At 39.3% G+C, this 13,632-nt stretch overlaps 1 protein-coding gene across 6 annotated transcripts in view; it reads right to left on the bottom strand.

Annotated features, from left to right (window-relative positions):
* Positions 1-13,632, bottom strand: part of GANC (glucosidase alpha, neutral C) — a 76,918-nt gene that overhangs the window by 23,649 nt on the left and 39,637 nt on the right. For all 6 annotated transcript variants that reach the window (XM_086710447.1, XM_086710444.1, XM_086710445.1 and 3 more), the window contains 5 exons: positions 8,626-8,861; positions 5,348-5,474; positions 4,109-4,188; positions 2,022-2,165; positions 865-961 (listed from right to left, as the gene is read on the bottom strand). In XM_086710447.1, the coding sequence (XP_086566573.1) occupies positions 865-961; positions 2,022-2,165; positions 4,109-4,188; positions 5,348-5,474; positions 8,626-8,861 (684 nt within the window). The remainder of the gene's footprint in view (positions 1-864; positions 962-2,021; positions 2,166-4,108; positions 4,189-5,347; positions 5,475-8,625; positions 8,862-13,632) is intronic.

Genomic DNA, 13,632 nt, shown 5'->3' with positions numbered 1-13,632 from the left:
TACACTGTAACAACATTTAAACATTCTGGTCCCCCCCCCCCCCTTATCATGATGTCACAAACATTTGCTCATGCAATTAAGAGGTACCATTTTAAATAGCCTTATGATAGTCTATCATATGGATATATCATGCTTTTATAAATATTCCCTTATTTGGATTTTCTTTCTTTTTCTGTTTCAAGGACTAACGCTATGGTGAGCATCTATGTACATGAATCTTTGCCTGAGATAACAATATTGTGGCCTTTTCCAGAGTACCACAGGGGCTGGTTTTCAGGGCTGGCGGAGGAGGCCTAATAATGTGTATGATACAGTAAAGGCTGGACTCTTCAGACTAGAACCTAAGCTCTTAGTTATTTTTGCAAGGCCAGGGGACTTAAAATAGCCTTCCTGCTGGAAGGTGGTTAAGTTGAATTAGATCTGCATTAGCTAGTAAACTGAATCCAGTTATAGATGACCCTGACCACAAGCAACAGCCAGGTCTATTTTAAGCCATATTACTAAGTGGAACAGGTGGTTGAAGGAATGTGTAAGGAGTAGATTTCCCCTGGTTTAGATAAATCAAATAGACAGAATCAGAGATGACCATCCCAGCAAACTGAGATACTCTGAAGTCATTCTCCCAGCAACTAAGTGGCCGTTTCTTCAGTGGGAAACAAGTAACTAAACTTTATTAAAATTGAGTTACTTCGTGTCACAGGACAAAAGGCATACTTCCGGGAACGTCACTTGCTACAATCCTAGGCCTGCCGAAGGGCCACTGGAAAAAAAGGCATCAACACAGTAGCACCATATACCATACAAAAAAAAAAAAAAGTTTGCAAATTTATGTTTTTAAGTCTGATCATATGAGCCATGCCTTACCATACTTTTGTGATCCGGCAAAGAAAGAACGTGTAAGAACAAAGGGTCTCTCCTTCCCTTTAGATCGCTGTATCAGTCCTTCTGCAGTAGCCATTTGCTACAAAGGCAAAGGAGAAAACTTTCAAAGGGATGATTAGATTAGAGCCTTGTGCAAACATCCTAATAAGCTATTAGACATGCAAAAGTAAATAGGTGGGAATATAAATGGAAAATATTAAAATAAATCTATCAAATAATTTTCATAATGCAATAAAACTACTCTAAATTCCCATATTAAGAGTGGAAGATTTTCTTTGATTAAAATAGCAATGGAATAATAGTAAATAATAAGCTAGAATTATTCAGTGCTTACTATTGTTAGGCATTTTATAAGATTTTCTCTTATAATCTACAGAACACCCTCTGAGACAGAGCATTTTCAATGATGGAAAAAAATGAGATTCAAAGAGGTTGTTAAGTGACTGGCCCTGGCCAACATAAGAAAATTCTCTAAAGTAGTTTGCAGTTATAGCAAGAGGCTTTTAAAGAAGTAAACACATAATCTGAACTGTGCTATATATAGACAGCAACTCCCACTAGAAAATACCAATTGATGGGAGAGCCATAGGAACACAGGATGAAAATAACAAAGAACTACGGATATCAGTAGGGGCAAATGACTGACATATGTTTTGGATGTGATTGGCAAATGGAAGACAATTCTACCACCTTCTAATGAAAAGGCTAAGTAGTTAATTAAGGCTTTCTGCATTTAAAGACTTACTGAAATTGTATATCTATGTTCTAAATCTTGTTCCCCTGGTATGAATATAAGATTTATGAAATTTCAAAACATTTGTTTTAATTGCCTTTGTTTATGTATTTACACATCGCCTACCCTACTTCAAAAAAAAGTCTTTAAGTATTCAATGTCATTTACTAATGACTCCTGCCAAAGAAGATGTTTCTATGTTATCGTTAATCTCATATATCTAAATAATTCATCAAGTTTATTATAGAAAGAAAGGTGCAAAGGGAGAAATAGTAAGTCCTTTATTGGCTACAACTTGATAAGACCCACAAAGAGAAATGAACAATATAATATGGCTATTACAAATGACTTTCAACCCAAAAGTCAGGGCATTTGGGTCCAGGTGACTTCTCTATGGATGTCTTACCTGATAAAAACCATAGATGTTGTGAAGTTCCCTGTGCTCCCAATTGCCATGATGAATGGCATTCTTCTGCATGGTTAGCTCTGGTCCTCTAAAGACAGAGGGCTCATTCATGTCGTTCCATATGTAGAGGATGTCAGTAGATCCCTAAGAAGTAAATTTCTTCCTCAGCCATGATAATACTCCTATAGTGATGATGTTAATATGATAGCCACCCTATTCCTCTTTCATACTCTATTTAATTATTTATTATGTTTATTATCTATGCTCTGTCTTCTGTTCCAATGCTACAATAAATGGTCCACAAGGTGGGGAATTTTATCAGTCTTGCTCATAAACACCTGGAACAGTACCTGAACCACAGAAGGTTCCCAATAAGTATTTGCTGATAAATGAAAGAATACTGTGCTGTATTGTATATGAAATACTGCCCAGCAAGTACACTTCAAGACCTACCCTGGAGAACCCCTATAGGAAAGGTTGTGTGAGTGTTCAAGGTTAGGTCCTATAACATCCATTATCTGCTGCAACCTTTTTCAAACTCATGACCCTGAGATCAAGACCTGAGCCGAGATCAAGAGTCAGACACTTAACTGACTGAGCCACCCAGGCACCCCAAAAACTCTTAACTAAGGGCATTTATAGCTGTCCATGATAAGATTCTGCCTTCCCTCTAATACTCTGCAAGATTTGAAAGGTAAAATACCTGTTTGGTAGCATGGTCTAGAGTTTGTGTTCTGCATAGAATTGTTCAATTTAGGGTGGGAAGGGGCTTTTGAGTCATCTAGTCACCATGGTGTTGAAATCCCTTTTATAGAATCCTGGTCTCTCAGCATTTGACTCATAGCTACAATGACAGGGAGTCCTTCAGGCAGCTCATTCCATTGCTTTCTAAATGTCCTGCTCCTTGTAACATCCAGGCCCTGTAAAAGCCCAAATGTTCATCGACTGATGAATGGATAAAGAAGAGTTCAGGAAAATAGAACTTAGTGATTCATCACTTAACATATAACACCCAGGGCTCATCCCAACAAATTCTATTTTCCTGAAATCATTATTACACTATATGTAAACTAACTCGAATTTAAATTGAAAAAAAAAAAAAAAAGAAACTAGAGTTTAGTAGTTAAGACTTGGGCTTGGGAGACAAACAGAGTTCAAATCTTAGGTCTACCACTTACTAAGATGAGCGAACTTAGTGGGGTTTTAAACTTGTCCATATGTCAGTTTCCTCATCTGTGGGATTAGAGTTCATTATAGTTTCAACCTCAGAGGTTACTCTGAAGATGAAATGGTAAAATGTACATAAAGTGCTTAGCACAGTGCTTGGCACACAGCAATACTCAATTTATGCTAAACATCATTATTATCATCCTCATAATGGGTTGAAAACTGTTTTCTAGAAGTGGCCTCTCCAGTTCTTTCTTCTAGTTTTTGACATATTTCTTTTTTTATATATTTTATCTATATTTATAATATTTTAAGAATTGATTTATTATTACACCTCTTTAAAAATTTCAATTCTTATCACACCTTTTGTTTTTTTAATGTTTATTTATTTTCAAGAGAGAGAAAGAGACAGCATGAGCGAGGAGGGGCAGAGAGAGAGGGGGACAGAGGATCCAAAGTGGGCTCTGCGTGACAGCAGTGAGCCTGATGTGGGGCTCAAACTCATGAACCACGAGATCATGACCTGAGCAGAAGTCGGACGCTTAACTGACCGAGCCACCCAGGCGCCCCTATAATTTGCAAGATATTCTCACATATCATTATCATCATCTTTAAATAAGCTATATAATATTGTTTTATGTAAAATTTATATAGTAATTTTAACATATAATATTATTAAGTACTTTGATATGTCACAGAGTCTATTATAATGGAAGTAGAAATCACAGCTTTTGTGCACTTGGTAATATATATGGCACCTCTCCTCGCACCATCAAAGTCTGTAATGTGGTTGCCTTCCTTGCATTTTCATCCCAGGATTACTTATCAAGAGCTACTCAGTGAAGCACTCTATTCAATCATGTTTTTCCTTCTTTCATCCTCCCAAGTCACTAGGAAAGAGCAAAAGAATAAAAACAAACCTGATAGGCAGAGAAAGTGAAAAGACTTGAATACCACTCTCTGACCTTGGGATTGGTGAAATCCAGGTAAGAGGAGAGACCTGTAGAGGCAGAAGAGTAAACAGACTGTGAGAAACAGTGGTCCTCATGGTTAGATATGTTGTAGAGAAGATGTCAAAGTTGGGTAATCACTGGGCACCCTAAATGTAAGGTAGTTGATACAGAGGTGCAGTCTGTCAAGAAGTGCACGAAGGCATTGCTGGACTCCAATGATAATCTGGACTAGACTTTCCAACCGGAGAGGCCCAGGGGAATGCCAATGAACAAGCATCCAGACGGAGCCTGTCCCTCACTGATGGCCCAGGATAGCCCAAGTAATCATGGCAAATAATCTGGAGTGACCCTTCTGTTCTTAAAGAGAACAAAGAAGTGTTCATGAGTGGTATAAGGGTGGGCAGGGGGAGGCGGGGGGAAGGATGCATGGGGTTTCTCTGCAGTACTTGGATTTGTGATGGAGTGCCAGGAGAGGATAGAGTGGTGATTCCTTTTTGTCCTCGAGGTTCTACCAAGGCTTTAAATTAATACCTTCTGAAATAAAGCATCCAGAGTTGCTGGAGGCAGCTGAGGTCACTCATGGGAGTCTGAGAAGTCAAAACTATGGGCTAACAAGGCAAAAAAAGATTGACAGGGAAAGACTCTAGGCCACTTGTTCTTTTTTTTTCTCCTCTGCTTTTCTCATGCCTTGGCTTTTTACTTTCATTTGCTTAGAGTACTATTAAGGCTTCCCTGTTTTGTTTTGTTTTTTTCATTCATTCATTGACTGAGAAATGTATACAGAGGACACTGTACTAGATGTTATGGAAGATACAAAAGGATCTTTTGATACAAAAGAAAACTTTCTTTTTTTTTTTTTAATTTTTTTTTTTCAACGTTTATTTGTTTTTGGGACAGAGAGAGACAGAGCATGAACGGGGGAGGGGCAGAGAGAGAGGGAGACACAGAATCAGAAACAGGCTCCAGGCTCTGAGCCATCAGCCCAGAGCCCGATGCGGGGCTCGAACTCACGGACCGCGAGATCGTGACCTGGCTGAAGTCGGACACTTAACCGACTGCGCCACCCAGGCGCCCCAAGAAAACTTTCTTAAAGGTGCTTACGCTGTGGCAAAAGACATCCATAAGAAATGAGGGTGATGGCCACGCAATCTTTATTAACTGGGACTAAACAAGTGGAAATAATAAGTATATAAAGTGCTATCTTACCAGGCCAGCATACCCCTTCAAAGTCTCCTCCTTCGTGATTCCTCACAAAGAAGCCCTGTTCTTTGGCCTCAGCATACACTGAGTAGTCAGGATCAATCTTGATGTGGGGGTCACTGATGACCACAAGCTGTCAGGACATAGAGGTTTGACGAGCTCATCAGTTTCACAGGAGTTAGATGTTGGTTTTTATACTTTTCATCATAGTTTTGGGGTTCAAATTTTACTCAGAAATAACTACTAGTATTGAAATATTTAAGATACTGGTAAAACCCAGTAACTTTTCATGCTTATGGGAATATAATTAGTATCAAAACTAGGCCAGTGCTCTTCCATAATTATTGCTTCCCAACCAATACGTGTTCTCAAAATAGCAGTTACTAAGCTTCTGTCTGAGGTGCTGGGTGCTATACATAGAGGATTAAGTCGTCCCTGCTCCCTAGACACCTAGAAGTTAACACTGACAGAAGCAAACATGAAAGAAAACAAGAGAATAGCGTGTTAAAAACAAAAAAGCCCAAACCCAATGGTACAGGTATAGTTAGGAAGGAGGTTTGAGAAGAGCTGTCATCATAACTCTGTGTCTTTAGGATCTCTCTACCTTTCTAATACCATCACCTCCTACTCCAGGGCATCAAAACCCTTTTTTTGTCTAGGACAACCTTGTCACCACCCTTCCTCAAATCTATTCAAATCTATTCTGCAAACTGAAGTTTAATTTTCCATTGCTCAAAAACTTTAAAACACTTTTAATTGTAGTAAAATACACATAACATAAAATTTACCATCTTAACCAATTTTAAGGGTACAAGTACATACACAGAGTTGTGCAATGTCCAGAATGTCTTGTAAAACTGAAACTCCATACCCATTAAAAACAACTAATTCCCTCCTCTGTCCAGCCTTGGGCAACTGCCATTATTCTTTCCATCTCTATGATTTTGACTGCTGTAGGTATTACAGATTGATGAAATCATACAGTATTCATCTTTTTTGTGACTGCCTTATATCACTTGGCATTGTGTCTGCAAGGTTCATCCATGTTGTAGCTTGTGACGGGATCTCTTCTTTTTTAAGGCTGAATAATATTCCATTGTATGTATTTACCGCATTTTGTTTACCCAGTCATCTGCTGATGGACACTTGGATTGCTTCCACTTCCAGTTATTGTGAATAGTGCTGATATGAATATGGGCATATAAATTTCTGCTCAAGTACCTGCTTTCAATTCCTTTGAGTATATACCCATAAGTGGGTTTCCTGGATCATATGGTAATTGTATTTTTAACTTTTTGAGGAATTGCCAAACTGTTTTCTGTAGTGGTTGCAACACTTTACATTTATTTTCCACTATCAGTGTTTCTATTTCTGTACCTCCTTACTTGCTACTTTCTGTTTGTTCATAGTAGCCATCCTAACGATATGAGGCAGTATCTCATTGTGGTTCTGTTTGCATTTTCCTAATGACTGGTGATGTTAAGCATCTTTTCACGTGCTTGTTGACTATTTGTATATCTTTGAAGAAATGTCTATTAAGTCCTTTTTCCAATTTTTAATTGGGTTGTTTGTTTTTTGTTTGTTGAGTGGTAGGTGTTCTTCACATATTCTTCATACTAACCTCTTATTCAAAAACTTTTAATGTCTCCAAATGTATACAAAGCAGCCTACAATAAGGTCAGATTCCCTACTACTTAAACCTTGCACATGCCTTTTCTTGCACATGGTTTTCTTGCCAAACCAGCCTGCGTACTGTTTTCCAAACACCACTGGGTGCTTCAGCCTCTGGCTGCACTGCTTCTTCCCCTTTTCTCAGCTAGTTAGAGAGTCATCCTTCAGGGCTCATCTAAAATGCACAAAGCCCAGCTTGAATCTAGCTGGATGCAATCTTCTCTCTCTCTTAGTCCCCTCCTGACCTTGATCTTTCTTTGGCTGTTACATTATTGCCCTACATTGTGGTTGTTGTATAACTGTCTTTCCCCCAACTCACTGCAAGACCCCAAGGAGCTCATCTTTGCATTCCCTTCATCTGTAGCACGGTATTTTGAACATCTGATGGCTTCAATAAATAGTTGCTTAGAATAACATGGGTTCTGGAATCAGGCAAATCAGAGTTCAGATTCTTGCCCTACTACTTATTTATTATGTGCCTTTGTGCAAAATACAAAACTAAGCCTCGGTTTCTTCACCTGAAAAATGGGCTAACAAGATCTACCTCATAATTTTGTGATGACTGGATAGAATACTGTGTTCTATCAAATTCTGTGGCCAATAGTAAGTGCTTGCCAAATGGTAGCTATTTATTAACTTGGAAATTAGGAGTTAATATGATTGGCTGTGGTCACCTGTGAAAGGCCTGGGGCTCAAAGGAATGGATTGAAAAGACAACTTTAATCTCAAGGAGAGGGACTGCAGGGATCCATTTATATGAAACATCTAGGGTTCTCCCCCTTTTCCTCTCTCAATTTTTTCCTCTCCCTCCTTCTATTCATTATTGCTGTTACCACCACCACACCTGTATTACATACTTTCCAGTGTCTTTTTTCCCCTCTCCATTTTCTATTTTAGTTCTTCCTTTGGCCAATTGATAGGTGGAGTCCATCAGGGAAGTATGCAGAAAAAATGGTATGATGAAGAATATGACTCCATTTTTGATGGACTGTTAAGAGCTTTCTAGCCCCACCACTCCCCCTTACCCTTCTGCCCACATCTGACAAAGAAAGCCCTAATGCTCCCTCCTTGGGTGCCAGCAGGAAGTTCAAACCACACAAGCCCTGAGCATGCATAGGAATCCTCACCCCAGTCCAAACCTCCAAGCACCACAAAAGCTGAGATGTCTTCATTCCCAGCTCTCTCAAGACATCTTGAGAGCAGCCTGGGAGCCAGCCCTGCTCCTTCAAGAATGCCTAAGTGACTAATCAATCTTTTCAGACCCTCTTGGTGTCAATGTGATGTCCCCAATCTCGAGATTGATGTTGACATCAGAACCAAATCATGCTTTTGGGGTATCTATCAAATCACTACAGGATGGCCACAACAAATGAGACTGAATTCTAGGCCCCTTTGTCCTGCAGGGACCTCGACACCTAAGGCAGGGACGGATGGTGTGACCATCTTTCCATCATTGCTTTCCTGTTATCACAGTTACAATTACATTTGAAGGTACTATTTCCATGGCCATTTTTTATCAGATGGCTCTCCTCCACTAATGTGCCAATGCAAGTTTTAAATAATAAAAAAAATGCTTTGTAATGAAAAGGTTTCAAAGCGTCAGCTTATTTTACCTTACGTTTTTTGTTTCTGAGCAGCTCTTGCATCCTTTTGGGATTTGGGAATCTTTTCTTGTCCCAGGTGAAGTACCTTTTGCCCTCGGTATGCTCTATGTCCAGCCACATGACATCATAAGGAATGTCATGCTCATCAAATCCTGCATCCACTGCTTTTACATCCTGCTCATCCTCATAGTTCCAGCGGCACTGATGGTACCCCAGAGAGAAGAGAGGGGGCATGGCTTGTGTGCCTGAAAGTGGAAGATGACAACTGAGCCAGCTACCATCACAATGATAATTACACATTTGATAAACATGTCCTAAATGTCTACAGGGTCTAAGCACTGAGCTTGGTACTTAGAACATCAAGGAGAAGAGAACACTGTCTTCACCCTCAAGAAAGTGATAATTTGGCTGATGAGGCAGGTACGTAAATTAACTGTTCTGCTTAGAGGTGTAACTGCTATGTTAAAGGTATCAGCCTAGTATTATGGGAATACAGAGGAGTTAATACTGCCTGCAGTAAAATGTGGAGACTTGAAAGGCTAGGGGCACCTGGGTGGCTCAGTGAGTTGAATGTCCGACTGTGGCTCAGGTCATGATCTCACGGTTTGTGAGTTTGAGCCCTGTGTCAGGCTCTGTGTTGACAGCACAGAGCCTGGAGCCTGCTTCAGATTTTGTGTCTCCCTCGCTCTCTGCCCCTCCCCTGTTTGCTCTCTGTGTCTCTCTCAAAAATAAATAAATGTTTAAAAAAAAAAAAAAAAAAAGGCCTCACAGAGGTAGTAACACTTGGTTTTGGACCTTGAAGAGTAAGTAGGAGGAATCTACCAGAGAGAATGCATAGAGCATTGAGGCACAGGGAATGGAAAAGACAAAGAGGCAGAGGAGTGCATGATAAGCTTACGGAAAAATAAATAATCCAGGGTGGTTACATTGTGAGAGAGACCAGTAGAAGACGAAACTGGAGAGGGTCAGTTTGTAAGGGTCCCTGTAGTTCAGGCTAGGAATGCTAAATCGTCTTATGGGAAGTCATCAAAAGTTTGGCAAGATGTGATCTTAGCATACCTATGTTTTAGAAAAATTAGGGAGCAGTGTTGAGACTGACTAAAAGGGAAGGGGATTAAAGGCAGGAAAAACTATCAATTGCTATCAAAACATTTACTGATAACATGGCAGACTTCTGGTCAACCACTTGCATTTCTCTTTTCCCTCCTAAAGTCCCACTAAAATCAGAATAGGGAAAGAAAAAAAAAGAATAAAGCCACAAGAACAAAAAGAATGGGAGAGGAGTAATTTCAACAAAACTTTGGAAAGTGTGGGACAGAGGACAGGTGGTAACTGTTGAGCAAAGTGAGGGAGGCTCTCACCAGAGTGTTTGAAAGGGGAATATGAGGAGAAGAGCTCATCTCTCTTCTCCGAAAACTCCTAGAGGGAAGATTCCCCCCCCTCCACCTTCCACCCCCAATACTAGAGCGCTTTGAGGCAGAACCTTATTGAAAGCCTCTAAGATTAGAAGGATCCACATAAAGAAATAGAATGAGGGGCGCCTGGGTGGCTTAGTCGGTTAAGCGTCCCGACTTTGGTTCAGGTCATGATCTCGTGGTTCGTGAGTTCGAGCCCCGCATTGGGCTCTGTGCTGACAGCTCAGAGCCTGGAGCCTGCTTCAGATTCTGTGTCTCCCTCTCTCTCTGCCCCTTTCCCTCAAGCTCTGTCTCTCTATCTCTCAAAAATAAATAAACATTAACAAAAATTAAAAAAAAATAGAATAAAAGGATTTCTGAGAAAACAGAGACAATACAAGGAACCAAAGTAAACATCAAAACACTATCTATCAATATGTTCAGAGAGATGAAAAAATATACTGAAATAAGACTAGTTTAAGACACTGGAAATAAAGAACAATCAGAGGAAAAGACCGAGTATGAAGAAATTAGAAATATAGCATAAATGGAAGGCCTAGAAGATAAAATTGAGAAAACTTAGAAAATAAGGGAGATTATAAGATCTGTACTGTAGAAAGAGAAAAGGGAGGGGAAGAAATTATCAAAGGAATAATCCAAGACTGTTTACCAAAAGTGAAGGACACAATTCTAAAGACTGAAAGAGCTCACATTTAATACCCAGCACAATGATTATTTGAAAAAAAAAAAAAAAAAAAAGATTTATATTGTGGTGCCAGGGTGGTTCAGTCGGTTAAAGCATCTGAGTCTTGATTTCAGCTCAGGTCATGATCTCACGGTTAGTGAGTTTGAGCCCTGCACTGACATGAACAAAATTTTTAAAAAGATCTATATCAAGGCATTTTATTGTCAATTTCCAGAATTTCAAAGTATTAGAAATTTCAGAATATATTTCAGAAGGAAAAGACAGATCATACACAAGGAAACAGAATTGAGTGATTTTGGAGCAAGAAGATGGAAGGAAATAGAGAAATAATTTTTTTATTAATTTATTTTCAAGTTAAAATACAGTGTAGTCTTGGCTTCAGGAGTAGAACCCAGTGATTCATCTCTTACATATAACACCCTGTGCTTATCCTGCAAAGTGCCCTCCTTAATATCTCTCACCCATTTAACCTAGCCCCCTCCAGCACCCCCCAATTTATTCTCTATATTTGAGAGTCTTTTATGGTTTGCCTCCCTCCCTGTTTTTACCTTATTTTTCCTTCCCTTCCCCTATGTTCTTTTGTAGAGTTTTTCAAATTCCACATGTAAGTGAAATCATATTATATCTGTCTTTCTCTGACTTATTTCACTTAGCATAATACCCTCCAGTTCCATCCATGTTGTTGCAAATGGCAAGCTTTCATTCTTTTTCACCTCTGAATAGTATTCCATTATAAATATATACCACATCTTCTTGATCCATTCATCAGTTGATGGACATTTGGTCTCTTTCCATATTTTGGCTTTTGCTGATAGCACTGCTACAAACATTGGGGTGTATGTGCCCCTTTGAATCAGCATTTTTGTATCCTTTGGATAAATTCCTAGTAGTGCAATTTCTGGGTCATAGGGAGAATTATTTTCTTTTTTAAAAGAATATTTTGAGAGAAAGAAAGTGTGTGCATGTGGGGGGTGGGGAAGAGAGGAGAGAGAGGATCCCAAGCAGACTCCATGCTATTAGTGCGGGGTCTTGATCTCACAAACTGTGAGATCATGACCTGAGCCGAAATCAAAAGTCAGATGCTTAACCCACTAAGCCTCTCACCAAGAAATAATTTTCAATCTAGCCAAATTATCAAGAGTGAAGGTAGAAAAGAAGATGTTTTCATACCTGCATAGATGCAAAAAATGTACCTCATAGGCACTTTCTTAGGAAACTACCAGAAGATGCTATAAACGAAAACCAAAAACAATAAGGTAATAAACCACAAGAAAGAAAAACATGGAACCCAAGAGAAGGGGGATAAACACCAGAAAATAGTAAGCAAAAGTCCTAGGATGACAGCTGTGCAGGGAGCCTGGAGAGCAACAACCTAGATGGGGGCAGGACAGAGAGAGCTGGGAGGGAAGGTTACAGAGAGAAAAGTGGGATGGGTAAATTATCTGACACCTTTGAGCATTTGAAAAGTATAAACACTAAATATTGATTTAACTAAACATTATGATATAACAATATTGGGAGAGAAGAAGGGGGGATGTTGTTAAGTCCTCATCAGGAGTCAACATGTAGTCTCTAAACTTAAAACTTGGATTTCTTTGAACACGGTGGCAGACCCACTGTTTTTGAAGCATCTTCCTATAAACCAGGCTTATTCTCCCCAATAACAATGTTGAAAAGGCCTGTCGGTGGGCCTTGACAGTGCTTATTCCTGTATGTGTGTCTTCCCATATCCATAAATTTTTGGTTGTTTGTCCCACCAAAGTTGGAATCAAATTCCTCTTCCCTTGAACATGGGTTGGACCCAGGAACTTTTAGCAAGAGAATGCATCAGAAGCGATGCTACTCTTCTTTTATTTTTAACAGCTTTATTGAGATGTAACTCACATACCATACAACTGACCAAATGAAAGCATACAATTCAATTGGGGTGGGGGGGTAATATATTACCATTTTACAAAAAATGGCAAAAGAGAACATAAAATTTGTCATTTTAACCATTTTATTTTATTTAAAATTTTTTTTTCAACGTTTTTTATTTATTTTTGGGACAGAGAGAGACAGAGCATGAACGGGGGAGGGGCAGAGAGAGAGGGAGACACAGAATCGGAAACAGGCTCCAGGCTCTGAGCCATCAGCCCAGAGCCTGACGCGGGGCTCGAACTCCCAGACCGCGAGATCGTGACCTGGCTGAAGTCGGACGCTTAACCGACTGCGCCACCCAGGCGCCCCTAACCATTTTAAAGTGTACAATTCAGTGGCATTAATTATATTCACAATGTAGTATAAACATTACCACTACCTCTTTCCAAAATTTTATATCACCCCAGACAGAAATTCGAACCATTAAGCCATAGCTTTCCAATACCCATCCCACCCTCCAGCGTCTGATAACTGCTAATCTACTTTTTGTCTTTATGAATTTGCCTATTGTAGGTACTTCATGTAAGCAGAATCATACAATATTTGTCCCTTTATGTCTGGCATATTTCATTTGAATAATGTTTTGAAGGTTCATCCATGCTGCAGCATGTATCTGAATGTCATCCCTTGTTACGTTAGTGAATGATATTCCATTTTATGTATTTAACACATTTTGTTTATCCATTCATCTTTGATGGGTACTTGTTTCCCTCTTTTGGCTATTGTGAATAGTGCTGCAATGATCATTGGCATACAAGTGTCCCTCCAAGTCCTTGCTTTCACTTATCTAGAGTGGAATTGCTGGGGATATATAAAGGATATACAGGGATATATATATATGTGTGTGTGTGTATATATATATATATATATATATATATATATATGAAGGACGTTAGACAGTGTTCTGCAGAGGAATAGAACCAACAGGATGTGTGTATGTATGTATATGTATGTATGTATATATATATATATTTCTACACTTACAGAGTGAATGAT

Source organism: Puma concolor, chromosome B3 (genome assembly GCF_028749965.1).
Source record: "Puma concolor isolate L17-30 chromosome B3, mPumCon1.1.hap2, whole genome shotgun sequence".
NCBI lineage: Eukaryota > Metazoa > Chordata > Mammalia > Carnivora > Felidae > Puma > Puma concolor.
The sequence above is the reverse complement of the archived record's forward strand: the minus strand, read 5'-3'. Positions and strand labels throughout refer to the sequence as shown.